Source organism: Callorhinus ursinus, unplaced genomic scaffold (assembly GCF_003265705.2).
Source record: "Callorhinus ursinus isolate GAN/ISIS: 27379988/994484 unplaced genomic scaffold, GSC_fseal_2.0 scaffold6, whole genome shotgun sequence".
Taxonomy (NCBI): domain Eukaryota; kingdom Metazoa; phylum Chordata; class Mammalia; order Carnivora; family Otariidae; genus Callorhinus; species Callorhinus ursinus.
In genome coordinates, this window is record NW_027397068.1 from 45,306,612 (window position 1) to 45,333,059 (window position 26,448).

The 26,448-nt window shown below is 36.1% G+C and overlaps 1 protein-coding gene across 5 annotated transcripts in view; it reads right to left on the reverse strand.

The window, feature by feature from the left end:
- PTPRK (protein tyrosine phosphatase receptor type K) overlaps positions 1-26,448 on the reverse strand; it is a 552,323-nt gene that overhangs the window by 348,355 nt on the left and 177,520 nt on the right. For all 5 annotated transcript variants that reach the window (XM_025865334.2, XM_073893909.1, XM_073893908.1 and 2 more), the window contains exon 3: positions 2,247-2,518. In XM_025865334.2, the coding sequence (XP_025721119.1) occupies positions 2,247-2,518 (272 nt within the window). The remainder of the gene's footprint in view (positions 1-2,246; positions 2,519-26,448) is intronic.

Genomic DNA, 26,448 nt, shown 5'->3' on the forward strand with positions numbered 1-26,448 from the left:
CCCTAAGGGAGCTTTGTCATGCAAAATGAGACTGAACAAAGAAGAATCCAGTCCATGATAGTGTAACTCAACATTAAAATTAATACTGCAGAAACGTGTGCCATAAGAAAATGTTATTAAAATATCAATAACTCAAAGACAGCTCTTGCGAAAAATAAGAAAAGGTAATTAATTTTATGTATGCTATTTCTTAGCTGTGAAGGCATATTAGCACAATACCCAGATATATTATTTGTTGGATTTATCAAAATCCACTTCAATGTTTTTCTTTAAAGATATAACTAACAATTTGATTCCTTAAAGAACAATCTATACAGATAGCAAATAGCAAACAGTGTTGAATACAGGCAATCTGACTCCAGAAACCAAATGTTTAACAATTCTGCTAATTTGTTATTTGGGTTTAAATTTATTTTAAGGAGGCTGAATCCTCTGACAGTTTTCTTTTGTTAAATCAGAGATTTTCTTTTCAGTGTTAAGCTCCAATAACAGGTTGTAGTGAAGTCAGTGAAAGGACAATGCACTGTGAGGGTGAACCAGCAAATGATGACCCACTGTTGTCAGAGATGAGCCCACTGATCTTGCTTTCATTGCCTTAGCATTAGTTTCATACACTTCCAGCCACCCACCCACACATGCAGCCCTCCCAGAGCTGTGGGCCCTGGAAAAGCAGATAGCTTTCCTACACTGAAGAACAACATCCTTCAGCTCAAGAATAACAGAATCAACTAGTACCTGAAGAAAATCCATTAAGATCTCAATAGACAAATAACCCTGAACAAAGAACCTTACCTGTGGAACGATACCTATGAAGTAAGAGGTTTTTTAATAAAATAGAAAAATCAACTCATGACAAAGCAATTAAAACAATGCACTGTGTTCCCTCTCCCAGGAATAAAGACAAGAAATTGTTCATTTTTAAAAAGCAGAAATGAATTGTTCTTAGCTTATAAATTACCCACTGACCAAAATAAAATATACTTTTACATAATGCATTCTCATTAGGTTCTGAAACAAACTATAAATAGACAAGTCTTTTAAAAGTTTAAATCTCAAGACCTAACGCAAAAGTGAACTTTCAAAAGAGGTAATTTTCTTTGTCCAGGGACAGGTTTCCCCTGCTATTGAAAGTATAGGGTCCTTATGAAACTTTTCATAAACCTAAACAGGATAAAGAAGCAATTACATTAACTTATATGGAAAATTTTTTGAGTGTTCCCAGACCCAAAAATAATCTCTTCGCCTTTTCTGATACCTTAGGACACATCTTGTTAACAGACGCACAAAATAAATCCAGATAAAGCACAGATGCTCACACAGTTCAAAGCCATGGTAGCTTGATGCTAAGATGCTGAATGCAGTTCCTGGGGAAGGAGCTTGGCGGGGCCCCTGTTGCAGCTGAGCTGTGTGCTGGCTGCTTCCATAATGGCTCGCTGCAAAACAAAGTCTGCATGCTATTTTAGCTTTTTACCTTTTTTTCAAAAAAGCGGAAATCCTCTTTAGATTTCTTTCAGTTAGCATAACGGTTTACTAAAACTTCACTTTAGTAAAAGCAAAGTGGGATAAGGTGATATTTCAGAAAGCCGAGAATAGTTCTACTGAACCTTATAGGGAGGATTTTGAACAACTCTCCAAACTGGTAAATGATCGTTTTTGGTTAAACCATATAAAAATCAGCCTCACAAAACATAAAGTAGATATATTATTCACTGTCCGGTTTAATCATAATTAAATCCAGTATTTCTTGGGTTGGGGGAAACAAAGACATGTGGACAACTTTTCCTTTTTTGTTTGCTTGTTTTGAGACTGCATGTAACCGACAAAAATGTAAATAATTTATTCAAAATGCCTCCCCCTTAGATGATATAATTCATGAAACACTATTTCATGTTTAGTTTTCAAATGTTATTGTCAGAAGTCAGCAAACCAATCCAGTCTGAATAATGCACTCAAATAAAAAGGACTTTTTCTTCCTGAACAGAGACAAATCTGTCAATAAGTAGCTCTTTGTCAAACAACCAACAGATTTTTGTACCTAACACTACTGTTTTTCAGTATGTGGAAATAGTCTCACTACTTTAAAGGTTGTGTGCCAATGTATTTAAATATTTCCTCAAGAAGAGGGCGAGAGGCGGGAAGAAAGAGATGATCTCTGTTCCAATGCGCTAGTATTTACCTCTGAGTATTACATACACTGTGAGAGCTAATGACACAAAAACATAAACCAGAAAAGCATAGATGATTACCTGATATTCATTGGGCCAAAAGGTGCTCACTGCTAGCTCCGCCCGAAGCCAATCTCTACCCGTGAATCCAGTCACATTCCAAATTGGATTGGCAAGAGGTCCTTTATTCACCCTAACCAATATGTTCAAAGTGCCTGGATTCAACCCTTTCTGGCTGTATAAAAGGTAACTGAAATCAATACAGTGAGTGTCGTTCTCCTTCATTGTCGGCAGCTGAAGTCTGGCTTTTTCTCCAGGGTCATGATCTGAAGAGTCCACTATCATATAGGAACCTGAAATGACATTACATATAATAAAGCTAAATAGACACATAAGCAAAAGGGAGTATCTAATAACAGGAAAAAATATGCTAAAAAAAATACAAATCCATTTTGAGCATTAAATTTAACTTAAAAGGACTGTCTTCCAGAACAGATCCATAGAAAAATATCAAACACGTAGGTGAACTCAAATTTTTAGTAAGTAACAGATACTGTTCAAAGTACGTAATACATATCAATTCATTTGCTCTGGTGAAACAACCTGCTTTACAAATTAGTAAACTGAAGTACAATTAGTAACTTACTCAAAGTCAAATAGAGTAGGGAGAGCCTGGTTCAAATCCAGATCCCAATCCTGTAGTCTTTTTTTTTTTTAAAAAAACATTTTCTTTTTTTTTTTTAAAGATTTTATTTATTTTTTGATATATAGAGAGAGACACAGCAAGAGAGGGAACACAAGCAGGGGGAGTGGGAGAGGGAGAAGCAGGCTTCCTGCAGAGCAGGGAGCCGGACGTGGGGCTCGATCCCAGGACCCTGGGACCGTGACCTGAGCCGAAGGCAGACGCTTAACGACTGAGCCACCCAGGTGCCCCCCAATCCTGTAGTCTTTACTAAACAAAGGTCTTTGATCATCAAACATGAAAACAAACATGGCTTCCATAGAGGGGGCATCTTTCCTTCCCTGTCATACTACTCTTTCAGAGAGATGGGTTAACTAAGTGCAGGTACAATCCTTTCTGATTTCAGACCCCAAGGTCATCGTTTACACAAGCTGGCTAACTACTCGGTACTAACCACTCTGAACTTAAGTTCAGAGAATAAGGATACTCTGCAGTGTACATATGAGGAGAGAAGTTGAAAATGTCAATTTTTTAGATCTGAGAATCTGACACCTAGTAGATTTGCCTACTTCTTCGAGCCCTGCCCACTAAGCTATCAGCTAACCACCATGGCTGGCTGCTGGCCCCAGTTCTGCCATAGTCCCACCATATGCTCCTCCAGAGCTGCAAGGAACCTGGTTTGAAAACACTAGTCCGACTTCATTACCTTCAATTTAATAAATATTTCTTGGTTGTCTGTCAAAGAACATAAGAAGTCCCAAACCTCATAGCACACCCTAGTTCCACCAAACATACAGTCTTAGTGCTAAGTACAAACATGGGACTTGAACATCAGCTGCTGCTATTAGTCCAAGGGCCGCTGCAGAAAAAAATCACCATATCTTCTCACATCACTGTGGATTTTAACAAAGATACATATCACAAAAATGTCAATATGCCTATCTGTCACACTTAAGGTAGAACACAAATTTTATGGTAATTTTTTTCCCCTAGGATGTAATTTTAACCAGAACATATTAGGTGTAGTATTACAGAATCCATTGTTACAAGGATTACACTAGGACCTCTCTTCCTGACCAAACAACCCTGTTTCCTCCCTAAAACACAGTAATTTTTACATACCACACTAAATACTCATTGACTACTAGACTAACTAGTTCGGTTAACCTCAAAAGCAAGTTCAAATCTTGGCAGCTAAGAGGAATTTTACTACCTAAGAAACTGATATTTCACATCTGATGAATTCCCTTTCTAGAGCTCAGAACTTATGTAAAGATTTCACATGATAACACTATCAGTTATCAGGCAACATATACGGAATACGCTTACTATAGTGATGACTACTGACAGGACTTCCACTTCCTTTTCCTCAGGAGTCATCTTCTCTTGTAACCTGAAATTCTCTTTTTTTACTTCTTCTTGATTTTCACAGATTGCATGCACATTAATAGAATAAATTGGCCATGTATATTTTTGGAGAAATTATGTCTCTTTTTTTTTAAAGAGGATATCCTGGATCCCAATCCAATTTATACAAGCAGGATGTTTCCATTCTTGGCTATACCCACATTCTGAGGTCCATGGCTGATGTGCCAACATGTCTTTCAGATTCACCCAAGCAGAGCTCTGACTAATGATTGCTTTAACTAAGACCAGGCCTGAGATCTTAGACAAGTTACTTACTGTTATCGGGCCTCAGCTTCTTTACAAACCTTTGACCTATTTCTCCATTGCCAGAACAGGTTTTGTTTGTTTGTTTGTTTTTTCAGTGATATAGTATAACAGTAGTGAATTTAAATTATTTTTACAAGTCTTCATGAATTTTAGCTTCTGATTGTCAATTTCAAAGTAGTGCCCTCTAATTGACTTATGGGCTTTCAAATAGTTATTTTCTTCCATTACAAAATAAACTTTGGCATAAAATATGCTTTGTCAAACATCTTAATTACATACTGTGATATTTACCATTAAGACCATTTAGCAATTTTCATCCAGTTGCACTTTTAAGCTATGATAATTTTCTTATTAAGGAAATGGGATGAGCAAAGTATATTAATTTGTAGGAATTACCAATTGGATCATTAGAAAAGACAAAAGTCACAAAATAAAAGCTTGCTCAAGCTATTCCAGCATTTCGATACAAGTTAATTTAAAAAAAAAAGGTGCTGATATTTCATTTCTATAGAATGTTTCTTTCAATGCAGTCTAATTACTGCTACATTTTCTGAGTGTTATGAAATAATATGCATTTAGTTCATGGTTGCAGAAAGGAAGAAGCAAGCACTAGCACCCAAGAGCCAACCAAGCACTTCTACCAGTTGATTTCATAGAGTGGCAATTTACCCAGTAGGCACCATGGAGGTAGCTGCCTATTTGACATAAGATTTACTTTCATCATCCCAAACATAGAGAACACTATGCTATTCTTATCAACTTCTAAAAATTACTTCTACAGTAACTGACTGTAACACTCAGAGTCAGGAAATTCAACGATATGCATTTCCCTCATTTTTTATATCCTAATTTAAGCTTACTTGTTATAGTTCTGTCACCAGCTAACTAATCCCTCAGGTTTCTAATACGAGTTCAGTTCTATTTAGTTGTGATTTACCTATCTCAAGACTTAATAATGAAACATCTGTGTCAAACGTATTATGTAGTAACTTTTAATGAATGTGATTTCTTTGATGTGGCCTTACAAATATTCCTTACAGTCTCTGCAGCAACAGAGGTCTCAAATATATCATTTAAGACATAAAAGCAAAACTTCTTAGGCTTATGATCACTTTTTTAAAAATGTGTAACTTTTCTGGAGAGCATTCTGACAATGAGAATCAAAAACCTTAAAAGAGATAGATACCCTCAGCTGGTGATTCCAAATCAAAGAATGTAAACTAGATAAACAATTTGTATACATACAAACATACAGCTTTAAAAAAGATGTCCATCTCATCATTACATTATTCAAAATAGAGAAAAACAGGGGCACCTGGCTGGCTCAGCTGGTAGAGCACTCGACTCTTTTATCTCAGGGTTGTGGGTTTGAGTCCCACTGTTGGGTGTAAAGATTACTTAAAAGTAAAATCTTTTAAAAACAATAAAATAAAATAGAGAAAAACAAAAGCATTTTAAACGTCCAATAATAGGCAATTTGTAAAATTATGATAAATCAGTTTGATGAGTAATTCTGCAGTCATTAAAAACAAATTACTAAAACCACTTGATGAAAGATATTCACACTATGTTAAGTAAAATAAGCAGGTTATAAAATATTATACCCGTTTTGAAAAACCACATATATAACTAAATACAATTGTGTAAAATGTGCATATTCATAGAGGTACACGTGCACACGCACATATGACAGGAATAAAAGAATATATAGCATATAGTTAACTGTATTATCAAAAGGGAGCTATAATTGTCTTCTCTTTTCTTATCTTTATGTACATTCACTGAATGTTCCATAATGAACATGCATTAGATTTGTACTTTAAAAAAAAGAGAGACTACGTGAATACTACCTTACAAAAGTAACGTCAAATGATAAATACTTAAGATATAAACATAGGTATTTGCCTTTTAAAAATAGGTCCTATTTGCATCCTACAGATTAACAGCACCTTGGCTTTCAAAAGAAAAAACACAATACAAATATCAGAAACTTCTTATTTCAATTCATTAAAAGAGGGGGGCAGTGAGTAGACTAAATAGCAGTTTTTATTTAAAAAGAATAACCACAGAAAACAAGTCCCATATTAAAAAACGCCATAGTCTAGTATCTAGATGAGTAAATAATGTCCCATAGATGAAAATTTTATCTTTAAGATGTACTTCTAGAAATAACATAGTAACACAGGAAATAGGATTAACTGCACAGAAAATAATGAATGATAAACAGGTTTCCATAGTTCATCTTAAAACTCTTATTTATATATATCCTTTAGTACACTAACATATTTTTATAAAGTCAATTCTTATTTAAGATCCACTGAAGGTGCCCTGTTAACTAAACTGAAAGAAATTTCCACTTCTCTGCCTGGTACTGATGACCCTCCATGATCTTTGCCACGGTACCTCCTCTGACTTCTCCAATCTGACAGAGCCCTCACGACTTTCCCCACACACCATGACAGTTTTCTTCTCCAGAACAGGCTCATGGCTCTGTGAGGAAGCCTCCCTCATCTCAGCCCAGCACCAATTCTTGCCCATTGATCTTCCTCAGCACCCCGTCCTTATTGAGCTTTCCCTGCCTTGAAGCTCTTTGATACACAGTCTGCCTTCCTGGTTCTGGCCCTTAATTAGGCACTGCTTTTGTACAAATTTTAAATAATTTATACAGGCATTGTTCATCCCCCTCAGAAGAGTGATAGAAAGCACCTAATTTATTCAGAGGCCCATCAGCAGAGAGAAGCCGCACAGAAAATGTAACAGTTGAAAATGTGATATAAGAATCAAAAACTATGAGAAGTAGAAACTCTGAAGTTGCAAAGAGAACCCTAAAGAGTAAGCACAGCACCCAGGGAAGGACAGATGTGGAGAGGGGAGGGAGGCTGCTGAGAATCAGATCTCCTCAAAGGAGGTGGACTTCTGCAGCCCACCTGATGAGGGAGAAGGTTGCTGGGTCACTCAGGCCAGAGCGTCCACAAGCAGCAAAGACTCCCACGCATCAGGGCGCCAGAGGCTGGGGGTGGGCTGTGCGCACGCAGGGAGGCCCACGGCAAGGTCCCTAGGCCAGGGCTGGGGCCAGAAGCACATTAAGGGACTGCATGCACTGTGCCGATCACTGGGCCACTGCCAGCTCCTCAGTATTAACATGAAAAGAACTAAAATAGAAGCACAACTCAAACAGGCATAGAAGCACCTTCCTGCTAAAATCCTTTCAGCGCCCTCTATTGACAAACTACAAGATACTACATGACAAACTAGCGTAACACTGCACTAGCTACAAAGGAGAAATGCTTCAATGGTCAACCTCCTCTAGCACAGAGCAGGTAATAAAGGGTGGATTTGGAGCTACAAAAGCAATGAACTAAAAACTGGCATAGCATCGAATGAGGGCCTTGTATATGGTAGAAGTTCAACAAGTACTTGTTAGCTGGTTATCTGGACGACTGAATAAATGAGAAGGAGACAAAGAGACCTGCTCTCAAAATATAACAACATATAACTGTTGAGGCAGTGACAACTTTACCTTTATGTGAGAGAAATTATCAGAAGATGTCAAAACAACAGCAATAATAAAACAAACAATTGGAACTGGTTTATGGTGCTTCTAGACAGAATCATTTGATGAAAGAGTATAATGTTTGGAAGTACACACTTAACATTTTTATGAGAGCCACTCTTGTGTATATGAAAAACCTTCTATTAGAGCAAAGGTTCTCTAATGTTTTAGTCTCAGGACCACTTTCATACTCTTAAAAATTATTGAGGACATCAAAGAGCTTTAGTTTCCCTGAGTTCTATCAGTCTTGACCATATTAGAAATTCAAACTGAGAAACTTCAAAAAGGCTTATTAATTCTTTTAGGACTAACAACAATAAATCCATTATATGGTAATCTAAATAACATGTTTTTATAAAAACTACTATATTTTCTAAAACAAACAAAAAAATAATATGAAGAGGGGCGCCTGAGTGGCTCAGTCGGTTAAGCGTCTGCCTTTGGCTCAGTTCATGATCTCAGAGTCCTGGGATCAAGAGCCCCATGTCAGGCTCCCTGCTCAGTGGGGAGTCTGCTTCTCCCTCTCCCTCTGCCACTCCCTAGCCCCCCAGTTCATACTCTCTCTCTCAAATAAATAAATAAATCTTTAAAAAAATAAAATAATAGGAAGAGAGCATTGTTTTACATTTTTGCAAATCTCTTTCATGTCTGACTTAATAGAAGACAGCTAGGTTCTCGTTTTTATTTATCCATTCAATCTGTTGTAATATCAGATACCATGTAGCCTCTGGGAAATTCTACCATATACTCATGAGAAAATAGGAGGAAAAAAGGGAAGATAATATCTTAGTGCCATTATGACAATAGTTCTGACCATGCTGAACCCGAAAAGGGTCTTAGAAACCCAGGACCACATGTGGAGAGCCACTAAATATTAATATACATAATCGTTTTTATCTTTATGCTCTAATGAGAACATTATCAGTGATTTTATTTATATTGCATCTACTTCACTCAGTCTCTTCAGGGTATAAAGATGTACTCAATGAAATGAAAGTCTTCACTGGGATGATAGACGGAGAATGAAAATCAAAAAATGTTGAATTTCTGTACATCAGTATAAACAGAAAGGCTCTATTAGTCAGGCTTCATCAGAGAAACACAACCAACAGGACATACCACACACATACACACACAGAGAGAGATTTATTCTAGGGAATTGGTTCACATGATTATGTAGACTAAGAAATCCAGACCAACTATCCAGACATAATTCCAGTCAGAGTCCAAAGGCTTGAGTAATATTCTATCCTAATAAGAAAAGAATTTTTATGTGTTCTGGGGACCATTTTGAAAAGCTACCAGAGCACCAACACACTGTGCAAAACAGTTATTTCTTGGCATTGAGTGAGATTCCCCTAGTACAAAGAACATGCCAGAAACCGTTGGTGTGAAAAAAAACAGAGATGCTGTACAGTAATATAGTTTTGTGCCCAGAAAGCTTAAGAAGAAGTAATCACGATCTCTGGGTAGAGAGAACAGTGACAACTGAAATTGTGTTTTGGGGTACCAGCGTATCCAGGATGATTTTCTTCTTTGTTGTAAAATTAATGTCTCTTAAGCATTTCTGCACTGTCGCCTTTGTGCTCGAGACAATGCCACTGACTACTTTTTTGTTATGTTTCAGCTTTCATTTCCTTTATCCAAACTTCTTCTCCTCACCCCATTTTTCTTCATCTCATTAGGTGGCAACATAATATACCAAGTGACTAAAATTAGGAACCTAGGAATCAGTTTGATTTTTCCCAGTCCTTCAAGTGCTTCTTAAAATCCACTAGCAATTTCTTTTGTCTCTATGTCCAAACCATGGCCTCAATCCATCCACTTCTCTTCATCTTCACTAGTTTATCCAACTCCTCTCATCTCTCAGGAGGACTAGAACCACTCCCAACAGGTTGCATGACTTCCACACTAGCAGCCGTACAATACCTTTCTACAGACACCCAGATTCATTTTCTTCAAAACATACAATTAATCTTTTTTCATCTGTACAGTACGATGAGAATTAAATCCAAACTCTGTACTCTAGCCTATCAGCTTCAATATAACCTGGCCCCTGCATTCCTCTCACATGTAATCTCCTCCTTTCTTCCCTTACTCAACATGCTCCAGATACAGAAGGCTTCCTTCTGCCCATCAAAAATCCGAGCTTATGCCTGTCTCAGGTTGGAGTACTCTCCCTTCCACCGAATTACTTTCATCATTCAGGTCTTGGCACAAATGCCATTTATTGGTGAAGTGTTCTTTGGTCTGTTAACTAAAGTAGTTCCTTCTAAGATTTTTTTTTTTTTTTTTGGAAGGGAGACAGAGAGAGAGCACGTGAGCAGGGGAGTGAGGGGCAGAGGGAGAGGGAAAGAGAATCTTAAGCAGGCACCATGCGCAGTGTGGAGACCAATGGAGGGCTGGATCTCAGGAGCCAAAACCAAGAGTTAGATGCTCAACTGCCTAAGCCACCCAGGCACCCCCTTCTAAGATTCTTTCTAACGTGTCATTCTTTGTTATTTCCTTCAGAACACCTGCCACTTATTGAATTTGTTTACTTGAGTGAAAAACTCCACAAAAAATTCAAAATTCATGTATCTTGTTCATCTAAAAACCTAGAACAATGTCTGGAGCATCAGTGTGAAACTGAATGTTTTTATGACAAAATCTGACCACTATTTATTGGTGTTTCCTGTTCTGCATATCTTTTGCACTTCTATAATGTTCTCTTATATACCAAATACACAATATATATCTGTGCATCTGCCCAGCCCCAGTGTAAGCTTTTGGAGATCACAAACGTTTTTTTCCACCTTGTACCTAACAGAGGGATTTTTGTAGCTGTAAACTTTTGGTGAATTCAACTGAAGGCAAGCAAAAAAGGAAGGATCTCAAAAATGGTAACTGTGTTGGTTTTATTTCAAATATAAAACAAAGAGGCAAAAAACATAGGACCTAAAATGACTTTAAACAACGTTCTCAATCTTGACAATTCCCCCAAAAGGTTACAACATTTTGGTAAGGCTGAGATAGGTGCCCTCACTTTTTTGCGTGGTCTATTATTAATTCTCCAAACTTTTACATTCTATTATTTCTTAAGATTGTGCCTCTCCTCTAATGGATTTCACTCCCTGTATCATATAGTTTGTTTCCAAATGACAGAATGAGACACACATTATAAAATGTCAGGGCGGGAAAAATAAACTTGTCCCTCAAACTCTGATACAAAAGGACTGACCTTGCATCTTAGCAGAATTCAATTTCCAACAACTTTTCTCTCCCTAAAATGTCCCTTCCATTGCCCTGGCAAAATATGAAACTGCTTCATTCACATTCTGCAGGAATAAAGTTTCTTGTAATCCCTGAGAGGAACAGCTTTGTATTTGTTCTAGGTATCCAACTGACATTTGAAAATAGGACAGCTTCTAAAACTTTCAGACAACACAAAACACTAAAAAAAAAAGGTGTGTAAAATTAGCACAACATTTATCCTTCTTGGGAGACTAGTCTCCTCAGGGAGTTTACCTCCTACATGCTAAGATTTAGGAACCTGACCCAACATTGTGCTATAGTTTAATCTCCTTCCCCTACAGCGTTTTAGAACGTAAAAGCAGCAATCTACCTGGTACTTTCTTTGACCACCAAAATTTTCACTTTCCCCTGCAGGGGACAGAAAACCTGTGCAGTAGGTTTATAAGACGTTATTACTGAATATCATCTGCCTAAAGAGGAGGCAGATTTTATAATCTGCTGGGCTTTTCTCTCCAGGGTCTTTCAGGACTCCAGTTTTCTGTACCTCCTACCCATCTCTTAAACTGTCTAGCTTGGGCAAACAATTTAACTTTTCTTGGTCTTAGTTGCCCTATCTTGAAATCCTTTAACTGCTGCAGTCTGTTCTCAGGACTAAATGAGATTGTCTACATGACATGCTAAAGCACACTGATTAGCTAGGTTCTTATTATTCATTCCTTTGGATAGATTCATTCCTTTCTCCATCGAACAGTAGACAAAATCAAACTGGAAAATGTAGGAAAAGAACATTTTCAAAGATGAAAAATGAGATGACAATGTTATGGGGTAGTATACTTAAAATCTTCCAATTCACAAGCACTTGAACCTTTCTGTTTACAACCTACCCAACCCCTTTTGTCCCAGTGTATCAACCCTCCCTCCCAGCTCCTTCTTTCTATTCCTCTCTAACCTTCCTTTCTCACTTTTTTTTTTGAAATCTCATGTAAATATAGAGACACACACACACAGACACACACCCCTTTACCGACAACGTAAAGAACCAGAGATCTAAGTTTAAGATCTCCTGTTCTAAGATTTGTCCAATTTCTGAAATCCTGGCACTCCTCCCATGGCTCTCCAACCTACATAGCTTTTATGTTATGTAGTAGTGAAATGTTTTAAGAAGCAGCTGCTAAAATGAAAAGCAACTTTAGAGAGAATAATCAGGGTTACATTACCCCCAAAAGTAAGGGAGTCTCTGTCCTGTAGCCAATTTTGTAATCATCACTTGCCTTTTCAAAGGAACCCAACTTGGAAAGCACAGTGAAAGGTAAGGGAGGGTGGTACAGCCTGCTGTCTCTGGAAACTGTCTAAAGACTAAATATCCTACTAACAATTCCAGCCAGTTGTCTGATATACTGGAACCCTGTTAATAACAGAAGGCCAGAACTTAAGGTTAGTAGAAAATGACTGTACAGTGCTCAATATTTCCATATAAATATAAATTTTCAAAGTCAAAATACTCCATTATCACAGTATGTCTGAAGGTAGCAAAAATTTATTTTAATACATTATAAGAACTGGCTTTATTTTGACTCAACATTGAGATAACAACTCTTCCTGAATAGGCAACTGGCAAGTAATGATCAATTAGAGAAGAATTCAGGTTGAACACAATTTCTCAACTGAGTTCTCAGGTTCAAGGGGAATCAAGCCACAGGAGCACTCAACTGGCAAATCAAGAGAAGTTGCTTCCTTTGTCAAACTACAAGGACCATTAAAGTTCCTGACTATACTAGAAGATACTTCATTAAAGGTTCAAAAGGAAAGAATAGTATATACCCCACTGTCATCCAAATAAGAGCATATTCCTAGCTATGAAATGGTTAAGAATTTGTGCTCTGAAGTCAGAGACCTGATTTGGCAGCCTGGCTCTGACATTACCCACCCCAACCATCCACCTCTCCTCTATCATTTTACTGATGAAAATCTGAGGCCCAGAAGAGATAAGTGTTTCAGATATAACAAAAAACACTGTTTGAGAAGATTGTTGTGGGGATTACAGAAATGGGAAATGGCAAAGTAAAAACATGTTCCTACTTTTTTTTATTTACAAAGTATTATCTAAACCAAAAATCTGTCTACTTGTTTTTGAAAACAGTGCCTGTCTTAGAAGCCCAAGACACACAAAGGAAAAGAAAACCAAAAGGGAATGAAAGCATAAAACATGAGGGAAAAAAATAAGAAACTGAGTTTACAGAAAGGAAGAAAAGAGTCCCAGTGAGAGGAGAGAAAGACAAACTGCTTATACTTTAAAATCTAAGATGTGGGAAGACGGGACAACAGAGGTAAGAACAGAGTGGTACAGAAAATGGGGTTATATTTATTTTCTGTCTCCCCAAGTAGCTTCACAAACCATTCAAATATGATAAAAGAAATTGAGGCCCCAGGAGATAAAAAGGCAAAAAAAGAACAGTTATCATCACCTCAAATGTTGAGATTGGTGTTTTTGGTCACAGGATGATTAATCATCTATAATTCAAGGATTTAAAATAAAATAAAATAAAATAAAATAAAATAAAATAAAATAAAATAAAATAACACCAGAGACCCATTTATTAATTACTGGCTCTCCTGAGGCTACATTAATTTAAGGTAGTTCTGGTGGAATTAGTGGTTCTCAATACTAGAGCAAAGTAAAGTACCGAATCATGTCACCTTAGTCTAAGCTATTCCATCTCTGGTGCTGCCAATCCAGCTGTTATTTAAAAATAAAAACACACCAAACAGACCTGATCAGTTGTGAAATGCCATACTGGCCAATGGTGAGGAAAAGAACACCACACAAATTCTTCTCTGACTGTTGGTACACAATTAATTCAACTTCCTGTTAGCAAATACAATCCCTCAAGGATATTCCTCCAACAAACATTCCTTTTCAACTAAGCAGAAAGGCTGCATCATGCAAGTGACCTCCATTCCAAAAGTGCTCTTTTTGCCCCGAGAGCAACTTAGGACTACTTGAATGTTTTCATAAATGCTAACTTAAGGCTCAATGGATGAACACAAACATTGAGAAATTGTAGAGTTTCAGTTCCCACACTAACTTTTTAAAGCTTCCCTCTGGGGTGTACTGTAGAAGTTAAAATAGAAAATAGTTTCAGCCAAAGTAACAGTGGGAACTCTGACCAACAATCAAGCACAGGTGTTTCCCAACCTCCCCCTAAAGTAGGATGGTCTTTCTCTTATGGAAAAGAGAGAATTTTCAATAATTTCAAAAATTTCATTTTCAGATCTTTCAATCTACTACGGCGATGCACTTTTGGCAAGTTAAAATAAATGGAAACACCTTAAGTACACAAAGTAAGATCAAATTTCTCTCCCTTGAGAATAACCAGAAGAATATGTCTCCAACATTTTTTTCTTTTAACTATAGTATTATCATGTATCTCCCTAAGAACCCTTTACATGACTTTAAAAAAATAAGGTAATTAAAAAAAAATAGTCCTACAAACAGTGATTAAAGTCTGCAAGGACCATGAGCTGGCAGTCACTCCAATCAAGGTGATCTACATCCACTAGAGGCAACCCAATTCTATTAGATGAAGAATCAACTATATGCCCAAAGATAAGGCAATATATTCTAGTGGATACTCAAAATCCTCACATCTGAGCCACAGAAATCTCGCACTGCTTATTTGCCATGAATTACCAGCATGAACTCAAAGTTCATAATTCATAATGCTATAATATGCATTTTTTACTTGTTTTACCCCTCCTTTTTGCTCAGAAGGCTTGTGGTCCCTTTTTCTTCCCTAGGGACCTCAATTTCCAAGTTCTCCATGAATTCCTATAATTGACCATACAACTCTATAGGTGATTCACAAATTTTACTTTTCCTACCTTATAGTGTTATGATGTGTAGAATTTTCCAAACTCAATAGTAAACTTCTGAAGGTCTATTGCCTCTCATCATGCCTTTTTGCACAGTGATCTATATATAGCAGATATTCCATTAATGGAAATGATGTTGGAGTCTAACTGGACTATATTAATTAATAGAACTGCTTAAACCTGTAAAAATATCTAATAAGATACTATCCAACCTTCCAGTGAGAAAGATACCAAATATGTAAATTGCTAAGCATTATACAGAAATGTCAGGTTTAGAAAAGTTAAGTAACTTGCTCAAAACTCAATCCAAATCTAATCCTAAAACCTTTTGCTTCTATATTATACTGACTATAAAAGTGAGTAAGTAGTTTAGTTTACAAAGAAGTAATATAACTCAAATATTTTCAAACTGCATGGAAAACCTAGTAAGCAAGAATTTAAAGTTCTCTAACAAATACCATTTTAGTTCTTTTCCTTCATGGGGCTTCTTCCACATAGATGAGGTATTACACAAATGAGGAAAGCATCAACAAATACATGGCAAAACAACACTGTGCTAATCTTTATAAAAGAGAGGCTGGTTATGGGATCATATAATGCAAAGAAATGACCTCATCTAAAAAGCCTGAAGATTTTTCTAGGAAAGAGAAGTTGGAGCTGTGATATGAAGAATGAGGGTTATTAGCTGAAGAGAAGAAAGAAGATCATTTCAGGTGGTAGAAACCAGTAGTGCAAAGGACCTGGAGCAGGGCGGATGATAACGAATAAGAAGGACTGAATGTCTGGCTGGACTGGAGACAATGAAAGTGATGAGGATGGAGATGCAGAAAGTAAAAAGACCAAGAAGGACTTATAGGCAAAGATAAGGAGTTTTAAATGTCATAGAATGCCATAAAAAAAAAAAAAAAATTCAAGCTGGGGGAGGCAGAGATTGCTGTCCTAAATCAATTTTGGAAAATCACCCTGGGTACATCTATGCAGAATAGAAGGCTGATGGGGGAGTGAGCAGTGTACTGAGCAAACAGCTGCAGCATTCTGGTAAATACATATATTTAATTCAGGTAGCAGATGATGGAGATGATGTGAAGCAACCATCTGAAACCCACACAAGATGTAAAAATCAGCAAGAATTGGTGTTGCATGGGGTGCAGAAGTGAAGAAGAGACAGGTGCTCAGAATGTACAGCTATATTTCTTGCTCATACACCTAGATAGACAGTGGTGACATTCCTTGAGTCTCAGCACACTGGATAAAGATTGGAGATCAGCTCAAGTTCTTTATTTTTTTTTTTAAGATTTTATTTATTTATTTGACAGAGAGAGACACAGCGAGAGCAGGAACACAAGCAGGGGGAGTGGGAAAGGGAGAAGCAGGCTTCCCGCCGAGCAGGGAGCCCGATGCGGGGCTCGATCCCAGGACCCTGGGACCATGACCTGAGCCGAAGGCTTAACGACTGAGACACCCAGGCGCCCCCAAGTTCTTTATTTTAAACAGTAAAATCTACTGTATCATTTTCAGCAAAAAAAAAAAAAAAAAAAATTTTTTAAAGGCCAAAAATGACCAAGATAGAATCTAGGATCCCTCCACTGGACATAGACAACATTGCTTCCAATACCCAGGCTGGGTCCTAGACTTTGCTGCCTCTAAATGTCTACGCTTCCACTTTCTGCAGAAGGAAATCCTCATGGTGCCTCCTTTTTGCAGTCAGTAGTCTCCTAATCAAAGTTCCTTTGGGTTGTCTGAATGCTGCAGATTTGGTCACCTGCTGATATCAAGCTATAAGGACAGCTGGAAAGGTAAGAGTCTGACTTGCTTCTGAGGCCATGAGAACTCAAAAAGCAAGAAACTCACGACATACAGGAAAGGCTGCCAAAAAGAATAATAAATATCATATGAGAAAGAAGGGGCATTAATTTTGTTGAGACATACCAGAGAAGACGTCAAGTAGGCAGTTGGATATATGATTCTAGATCTCAAAGGAAAGATTTTGGCTATAAACACATTTATGAATCATCTACATGTATATTCCATAGTGCTATTGAGGGATGAGTTGGGTTTGTTGTTTTTTTTTTTTTTCCTTCATATAAACATTTCAACAAAATCCTAAATACTTCAGAAACCTAATATAACAGTAAATGTAATTAATCAAATTAATGTCACACCATACTTTACTATGGCACACAGACTACAACAATCTGGTTGCAAATCTTTTTATCATTAATAGGGATAGAAAAACTATAGGAGGCAAGGGAGAAATTTATTCTAAGCCTCTAATTTATATGGCTAGCTCTGGTAACTAAGAATGTTCTTACCATCTTTTACCAAAATGTTATTTCAATAGCAATTAACAATTTGGATGATTTCCAAGACCGCACAACAGACTGTCTGCAGCTGGATGAAAGCCACTTAATCTTGCCACCCACAAGCCCACATAACAAGTTTGGGTACCTCGAATGTATTCACCTCTTTGACCCTCTCTAAACTTATCTTTAAATCTGAACAGCCATCTCCTGATTTATTTTTTTCAAAAACAAAACCAAAACTCCCTGTTGAGTATGTGCATATTTACTCTGATCAGCATTCAACTGAAAAGACAATGTGTTCCAGAAAATTTTTAAAAATTGACAAGATGCTAAAACAGACATATGTATCGGAGGGGCAAAACTGGAACTAAATGTGATTGAAACATCATTGTGATTATCCTCTTCACAGTAGTTTTGGCCTAAAATTGCTTTCTGGAATACAGAAAAGCACATAAGTATCCTTCTACACCTGAAAAATGAAAATAAGTAAATGAGAATCTAACGAACAAGTCCATGGTGACAAAAAAGCTGCAGTGACATCTGCTGCATGAAGAAATTCACCCTGCTTATCAACACTGGGCTTCCAGGAAGGACTCAGGGCTTGGGACTTCCTTGGGTTTGGAAAAGGTCCCACCTGGGTGGCAGTCACAGCATCAGGCCTCTGAATTCTTCTTTTACAGGTAGAAATGGCCTCAGGTTCAATTTCCTTAGGGTAGTGATGGAAAGAGTGGTTTTACCCACTTTTCTAGTTACCCAGGATCATATCTGGAATGAAATGCAAAGGTCACGATTCCTACCCTAACCGCCCTCCAGAGCAAAACCAGACCCGGAGGGTGGTGGTAGGAGAGAGGCAGGCTAGGGAGCTCAGCAAAAGAAAAATGCAGGAGCCTGAGAAATCTAATTCAACAAACTTAATAGATTTGTACAGATGACCTACAAGGATAAGATTTCTCCAGTGGCTAGAATTTCCTCCTAAAATAAGTCATTTTGTCTAAGTATAAACTATTTCTTGGTTCTCTATCAAATCAGTAAAAATAGCTGAGAGTCCATGGGTCTAAGTGTCAGAGTAAACCCATATGGCTCGTAACATAAACATGGGACCAGACAGGCTTTCCAGACTTTCGCTGTTGATGAACATTTCTTTCAAGCACCAGTCTCACTATGTTGGTTTCCTTAAGGAGTGCTCATTCTAGCAGACCCAGCAACTGGGTAAGCATTATTACTTTTACCTTAAAAACCTCAGAACGTGCAAGAAAGCATGCTCTGTTAAATCCCTATGGGCATGAAACCGTTTAAGAGTAAAACTCCTGATTCAGTGTTTCTCAAACACGAATAAAACACCAAGCTTTAAAAAGGAAAACTTACTCATAGAGACCTCAGTGTTAACTTGCAGATAGATAATCTCTGAGTATTAACTTACTATGATGAGTTCATTTATACAAACAAATGTAAAAAATAAATACAATTTAGTTAACATTTACTTAGCCTAATTATGTTTTGTGGAATCAATGTTGCAAATATTACATTTAATAGTGAAAATATATACTTGCTTATTTTATATTTTACATTTCACTTTTGGGTTGGATTCTTTTTTGGGGGGGATTCTTTTCATTTTGATCACAATGAAACATCATTTGAGTCACTGTTATTATAATCTTTGTTACTTTTCTTCAATAGTGGTTTTTGATGGGCCATGGTTTTGATGGGCCAAAAAATTTAGTAACACATTCCAAACTACAATAATAAGAAAAATTTAAAGCCACTTATTAAAGTTTTTTGCCAATTATTTATTACATTTATTGTTAACAAGGTTTTTCAAGTTCATATGTATAAATTCAGGAGCTGCACAATATATATGGTAAAAAAATTATGATATCAGTTGGTATAAATATCACAGTTTACTTATTCTAAGTTTCCTATGCTTATGACATGTATTATCTGCCACATAGTACCTAAATTCTCCCATCACTTTTATCTGCATGAACTGTTAAACCTTCATGAGTACCCTCAAGTGTGATGCAATCCATACTTTCATTTAGCAAAGATATAACATAACCACAAATACAAATAATGTCTCTGAGTTATTCCTCAATCATCCAGACCATCTTAAATATATATGAATTTTGGACTTATAAAAATAAAGCCATCCAATTTTTTAAATTTTTATAGAACTCAGAGAATATGCCTATCGACTAGTTTGAGAAGCGCTGGCTCACTGAGTAATAAACTCAGCCTCAAAGAAAATTTATCATTTACAATACAGATAACTATAGACACATACCAAAATGCACACTGGAACAAAATTATGTCGACACAACCTTAAATTCATTTTCTTGGAAGAAAATCCACAACTCTCTTTAATTTTTCTGAAGAAAAACATTTTTCTAAAAAGATACTCAGAAGGATTAATCCCCTTAAAATAAGAACCACTGCTTTATATTCTGTGCCTTCCTCTTTGACCCCAGCTTTAGAATTTAATACTAACTAGAAAAGGCTTTGCTTCCACTTAAAGTAGTATAGAAAAAAGTAGGTAACTAATTTATGTGTTTCCTTTTCAAGGTGGTGCCAGGAAGCTTAGCATCTAATTTGATGTTCCACTAGAACAACAATGTAGCCTTCAGTGGAGGAAAAATTTAGTTTTTTTTGCCACACGCTGGATCATATTTGCATTCTTACCTGTCAGGAGTCTTTTTCCTTATTTATCTTTGCCATTTGGCTATCTTTGAGGTAAATCACCTCAAATTATTTGTGCAACAATGCAAGGTAAAAGAAAGTACATAAATTAAGTAATGCATGATTAGTAAATAAAGATAGCCCCTACTTGTTACTAAGACCAAGTTTTCCCTAAGTGTCTACCTCACCTTGCCAAAAACCCAAAAGCCAATTCTACATAAAATTGTGAATGGACAAGTTAGTCTACTGTGATTGCCTGCTAAGCTATACCTAAGAATAAATAAAACCATCTACTGGCTATTTATTTCAATACTGAAACAAAGTTATGAACATAGTTAAGGCAAGAAAAAAATGTAGTTACACCTCCACCCCCACATCAGCTCATCTTCCTTGAATAGTGTGTGCTGCCTATGGAATGGGGCATATTAAATTGTATCAAATGTATCAAAAATTATAAACTGATCCCCACTTTTAGAAGAAAGCAGGAAATCCATATTGTGAATAAAATTAAAATAGTAGAAGCACAGGGAAAAAATTGTTATAAAATCAAAGGAGACGTTAAAAAACCACTTTTTTATTTTCATAAGCTCATTCTAGCAAATTTTCAGAGATCTTTTGATTAGAAGAAATCTCTTAATTTTGAAATCTTTCTATGCTACCAAAATCTACAGCGATCATCTTTCCATTGGTGAAAATTCACAAGTACTCCTTTTAAAGTCAAAAATGGAAGAAAGATATCGCCTATCTTTCTAATGAATGTTGTTCTAGATATCCTGGACAGCGCAGTAAGATAGATGATATAAATGTCTATATATATATTTTTATACCAGTAGATGGTTTGTTATCATTAATAAAAACAATACAAGGTTTTCTAACATGTGAAGAATAAGAATGAAATAAAGAAACAGAAGATGACTGGATTTACAGTTTTAAAAAGGTTATTCATACAGTTTAACTCTACAGTACAGTAAAATAGCTATTAATAAATTCCCTTAGAATAAAAATTTTTAAATAGAAATTCAGCTGTTAAACCCTTTGTCCAAAAACATTTTATAAATTATGTGAAACATAGTTGCTTGCATTTTTAGCTGCTTCATAAAATATACAAGGGCAAAGTTCTTATTTCTCCCAAGTCCAGCTGAAATAAACAGGACAGATCTTAAGCTAAGAAACATCTGCAATTTTGTCTATTTTTCTAAGCATATAGTTAAGAGAATGAACTCTGGAGTCAGACCAAACTTGGTTCACTCAAATCCTAACTGTAGCACTTTACATGATTTTCACAACTCAGTTCCCCTTTTATAGAATCGGGCTCCTCATTGAAAAGAGAGTTTCCACCACCTGCCTTACAGAACTTTTGAGAGGCATACATGGACTGCACTTATCCCATTAAATGTTTCCAAATATTGCAGAGAAAAACAAATTTCTGTGCTTTGGTTTCTTATCTCGAAAATATGCCCTCACTCTTACCCAAAAGGAAACCCAACTCCCTCTCACAGATGCTCTGTTGCAGACAAGTCAACAAGTGTATCCTGATCCACAGTACCAAGGCGAATGTGCTCCTTATGCCATCCTCTCTGCAGCCAACTATGCTGCTCCCTCTTAGAAACCCTTCCATCACCACTTCTCCAAAGAAATCACACTTATCTTTCAAAAACCAACTCAAGTTACATAAGGATCCGTATCCTGAATTCATGAGCAACAGGAGATCTGTTTGCCAAAATACATAAGGTGATACCCCCAGTCTAACACATATGCAGCCTGACAACAAAATTACACCAAGATTCTTCAGTCTTTCTTCCAATCTCTGCAATCACCACTCATTTCTAAGGAAAGCTTTTGTTTATACTCCTTAGCTTTGTCATACTCCTGGTGGACAAGGAGATTAAGAGGGGAAATTGTTAAAGTAATCTAAGGAAACTATACATTTGTTTATTTAATAAAGGGCAGAAAGTTACCTCAGGAACAGAAAAATATTATCCTGAACAGAGAAGAAGGTGTAAGAAGAGTTGCAGAAAATTAGAGCAACCGCAGTATGTGATGTGGAACAGTGAGGAGTCATATAAAAAGTTTTTTTAAGCAAGTTTTCCACTTACTATGATACATAGCTATATACACAGAAATACATTAATACATACATCCACCACATAAATCTGTAGAAGACTTCAGTGAATGCATGTTATTTTAAACACTTTTTGATACTGAATATATGCTTCTCTTTGATGTGACACCAAAGGGAACTAAGCCTTCCTGTATGGGCAAGAAGATGCATTTCTGTCTCTATTATATGTATGAAACACTTAACTCTGAGATTGCTACAAAGCATCCAGTGAGTGTCGGCTCTCATCCCATTGTCTATTCTTTATTTATTCTCTGTGTGTTCCCCATATCCTCAATAAGACAAGTCATCTTGCTGATGACAATATCTTACACTACTACAAGCCAGCACTGTACTAAAGGAGTCAGGAATCAATAAGTATTGGATAACTGAATCACTGACATTTGAGAAAATCCAACGTCTGAGACAGAAATAATTAAGTTATAATGTGAAGCTCAGCTTCAGGAGAAACAAGAATGTTTTCCAATTTATTTCTCCTCCAACACTGTCTAGGTTTCTTCTTCTGTACATGACTCAGACTGGAGAGATAATATATGTGCTAATCACCATGCAAAAGAACACACTACTTGCATTTGTATTCCATCTCATTGATACATCTTATTACCATGAAGGTGTTTAAAACAACCTTGTCTATATACCAAATGCCCTGAGATAATGAATCTAAATGTATAAGCCTTATTTCCATTAGAAACATATATATATCAAATAGAAGCCCTCAATTTTAATTACAAAAGAAAGTGCTAGGTTTTTTTCTTTTAATACCCACTGTATCTATTTTTTAAAGTTATATTTTCAAAGAATATATCTCTCAGGCAATAAATGCCTTATTTATCTACTTTTACCTTAGTAAAAAGCAGAAAAGAATGTGCTTTCACCTTAGTATACACCTACTGTCTCAAAAATGTTCTGATGAATAACAATCAGAAACAAGAAAGAAAAGAGAAATGCAAGGATATTATACGGCTCTGTTTCCCTGTTATGCTCTGAGTGGCTGAAATCCCACAAAATTATGTGGGTTTTAGAGACCTTAGATATCACTCCATTTGCCATATGTTTTATAGATTAAAAATCTGAAAAACACTGACTTTAAGTGACATGTCTAAATGACAAACATTTTAAATATTCAAGGAAGCAAAGGAAAACAGAAAGATGAAAATTGAGAAGCAGTCTTTTATTTTTGCCTGATAGTGAGTAATCCTGTCATAAGAGTTGAAGTTTTTAGCCAATCTTTCTGAAAAATCCCTTTGTATAATAAACCTTCAATTAATTAATTTCCTAAGTACAATGATTTATTAAGAGTCTGTTGTAAAGTCCCAATCTAAAAATTTCATAAATTATATGAAACAGAATTATTTTCCTTTTCAGCTGCCTGACAAATTAATCCAATACAGATTCTATTTCTCTCAATAAACAGACCTTATGGAAAGATAAAACACTTATATAGCTTATAATTGTTCCCAACAATATGGATGGGGTCAGACAAAACTAATTTAACCCACGTTAAGTGTGTGAATTGCGCACATCATTTCTCCTTTCTAAAACACAGGTCCTTCACCTATCGAACACGGATCATACAGCCTGTCTCACAGGACTGGCATGCAGAATATCTTGGAGAGCGTCAGCAAAGCACTCAGCATAAGGCCTGACATATAGTAAATCTATAATAAATGATAATCCCATGCTTTCTATCCCTATAACAACTGGACGGGAATGATAAAATATTAATTTACATGCCTCAAAAGTCTGATCTTAAGTGTTAGTACCTTAACTCTCAAGCACACTAAAAACAGTAAATGAGGATTCTAACAAATGACTATTAAAATGATATAAACAGTACTTAAATCTTTGATCTATGTGAAAGAAATCTTAGTCACACACCAGCAAGCTTAGTGGGACAATGGAAGCAACGGGAAGAGAAGGGAAAAGAGGGATCACTGCTCTCATGATGGCATTGTCTCCTGACCCAGAGGGAAGTCTAATTTCACCCTCCCAAAACAATGAGAATATCATTCTGCCTTGCTAAAATGGTACCATAAAAATGCTGCTGATGCAGACAACTGAAATATGAACTAAATTCACTACAGAGTCAATATCTAGCATTCTGAGGCACCTCTAAACCTGTAGAAACCAGAGATAAATCTAGAGTAAAGAAAGGCCAATATAATATGTTGAGATTATTTTTCATTTATTTGCTTATATGTTTTTTTTAATTTTCCTTTTTTTTCTTTAAAGATTTTATTTATTTATTCATGAGAGACAGAGAGAGAGAGAGAGAGAGAGGCAGAGGGAGAAGCAGGATCCCAAGAGGCAGGGAGCCCGATGTGGGACTCGATCCCAGGACCCTGGGATCATGACCTGAGCCGAAGGCAGACGCTTAACCATCTGAGCCACCCAGACGCCCTGCTTATATGTTTTTAAGAAACACAAAAGTCAACCCTGTATCAGAGACCTTTAAGTTTTTCATTTCATCTGTGAAAGTCTGTATAGGAGTATGTACGTGAGAGGGAGGAGGGCGGCAGGTGCATGCAAAGGTAAAAGCAATCTCTACCTCCTATGTTTTTAAGCTTAATCACTGTTCTTATCCTCATGTAAAATACAGTTAAAATATAAGTATACCAACACTTAACCATTACAAATTCAGCTAGTGAATCCCATTATTTGGAAATAAACTCTTCAGGAAATTTAAAAGTCTCCTACATTTTACGCATTTATAACACTTCAATCTCTACATTTTAGTTATAAGCACAACCCACCATCAAAATATAATATTCCATGAATTAGGAGTTTTCATTTTTGCTCAAAAGGTGTATGCCATGCTCTTAAAAATCTTGCTTTGTCAGAAATACCGTACCCACAGAAATTAGATTATGTCAATAGCCCAAAGATTATGACAAAAAAATATTAAGACATAGCTCTCAATATATAGCTCATCTGTTGTAGATTTCACACAAACACAGATGCTTTGATAAAAAGCTATGGACAATAATAATATTCAAACATCACAATAGATAGCATTATTAGTTTGAAAACATGAATCTATATTATTTCCAAACATGTATTTTCTTATATAATTTGCAAAAAAAAATTCTGATTGACTCATTATATAAAAAAGAAATGTAATATAAACTAATAACAAATTGTAAAATTATGCCAAAAATGAGTTATTTTTGTCAAATGCTAGTGCAAGACTTCTAAATAAAGTTTCTAATTCACTAGCTACCATCTCTAGGTCAATGAAAAAGTATCTTCCACTTGCAAATAAAACGGTTGTTAGATATACTAAAAGAATTTCTCTATTTACATTAACATAACGAAACTCTCTCCCAAATCTTTAAAACATGACTGCAATTAAAACCTATCTTTACTGCATTTGATTCATAGTAAATATTAAAGCCGTAACAATTTACAAAAAAAAATTCTATGGGAATTACAATCCAAATATCCCTTTGTAAATCAAAATATTTCATTTATTTTAACAAAATATACAAACAATTGCTATTTTTCCTACTTTCATTACATGAAAAGTTTAACTAGAAATATAATTCTAGCAGTCAAATTGAAGAGAATTACTTTTCAGTGAGTTACTAAGTATTTTTAGCAATGCTTTTAATAAGTCATGTATGAAAACTTGGAAGCTCTATAACAATTTGTTTAACTTCTTGGTTGGAGGGAGCAAGTCAAACATCCTGTTGAACACTGATAAGAAAAATAATCACTAACTTGGCTACTGATGAATACAAATATGTGGGCACCACAGCATACGAATGACCATGTCCTTATTAAATAAGAAAGTAAATGAAAACCCACCTATCTAAGAATGCTAGTAACTGCTTTGGGCTTTTGCAAACAGAGATTTCTATACCACACCCAACCTGCCTTATACTACTACACAAGGCGATTATGGGTAAAGAAAGAAATGAAGGTAAATGGGAAATCATGAAAAGAAGTATGAATAAGGCAGAAGAAAAAAATTATCATGAGACTACTAAAGGACTCCAGTGTGAGATACAGGAAAAAAAAAAAAAAAAATCACAGCCAACCAAGGACAGTGGGAAGCACTACAGCAAATCTAAAAACATGGGATGTTACTATTCCTCACACCCCTTAGGCTCATTTCCTTAATCAAATGTAAGCAGGAAACAAAACGCAGAAATCAATTTGCCCATAAATAT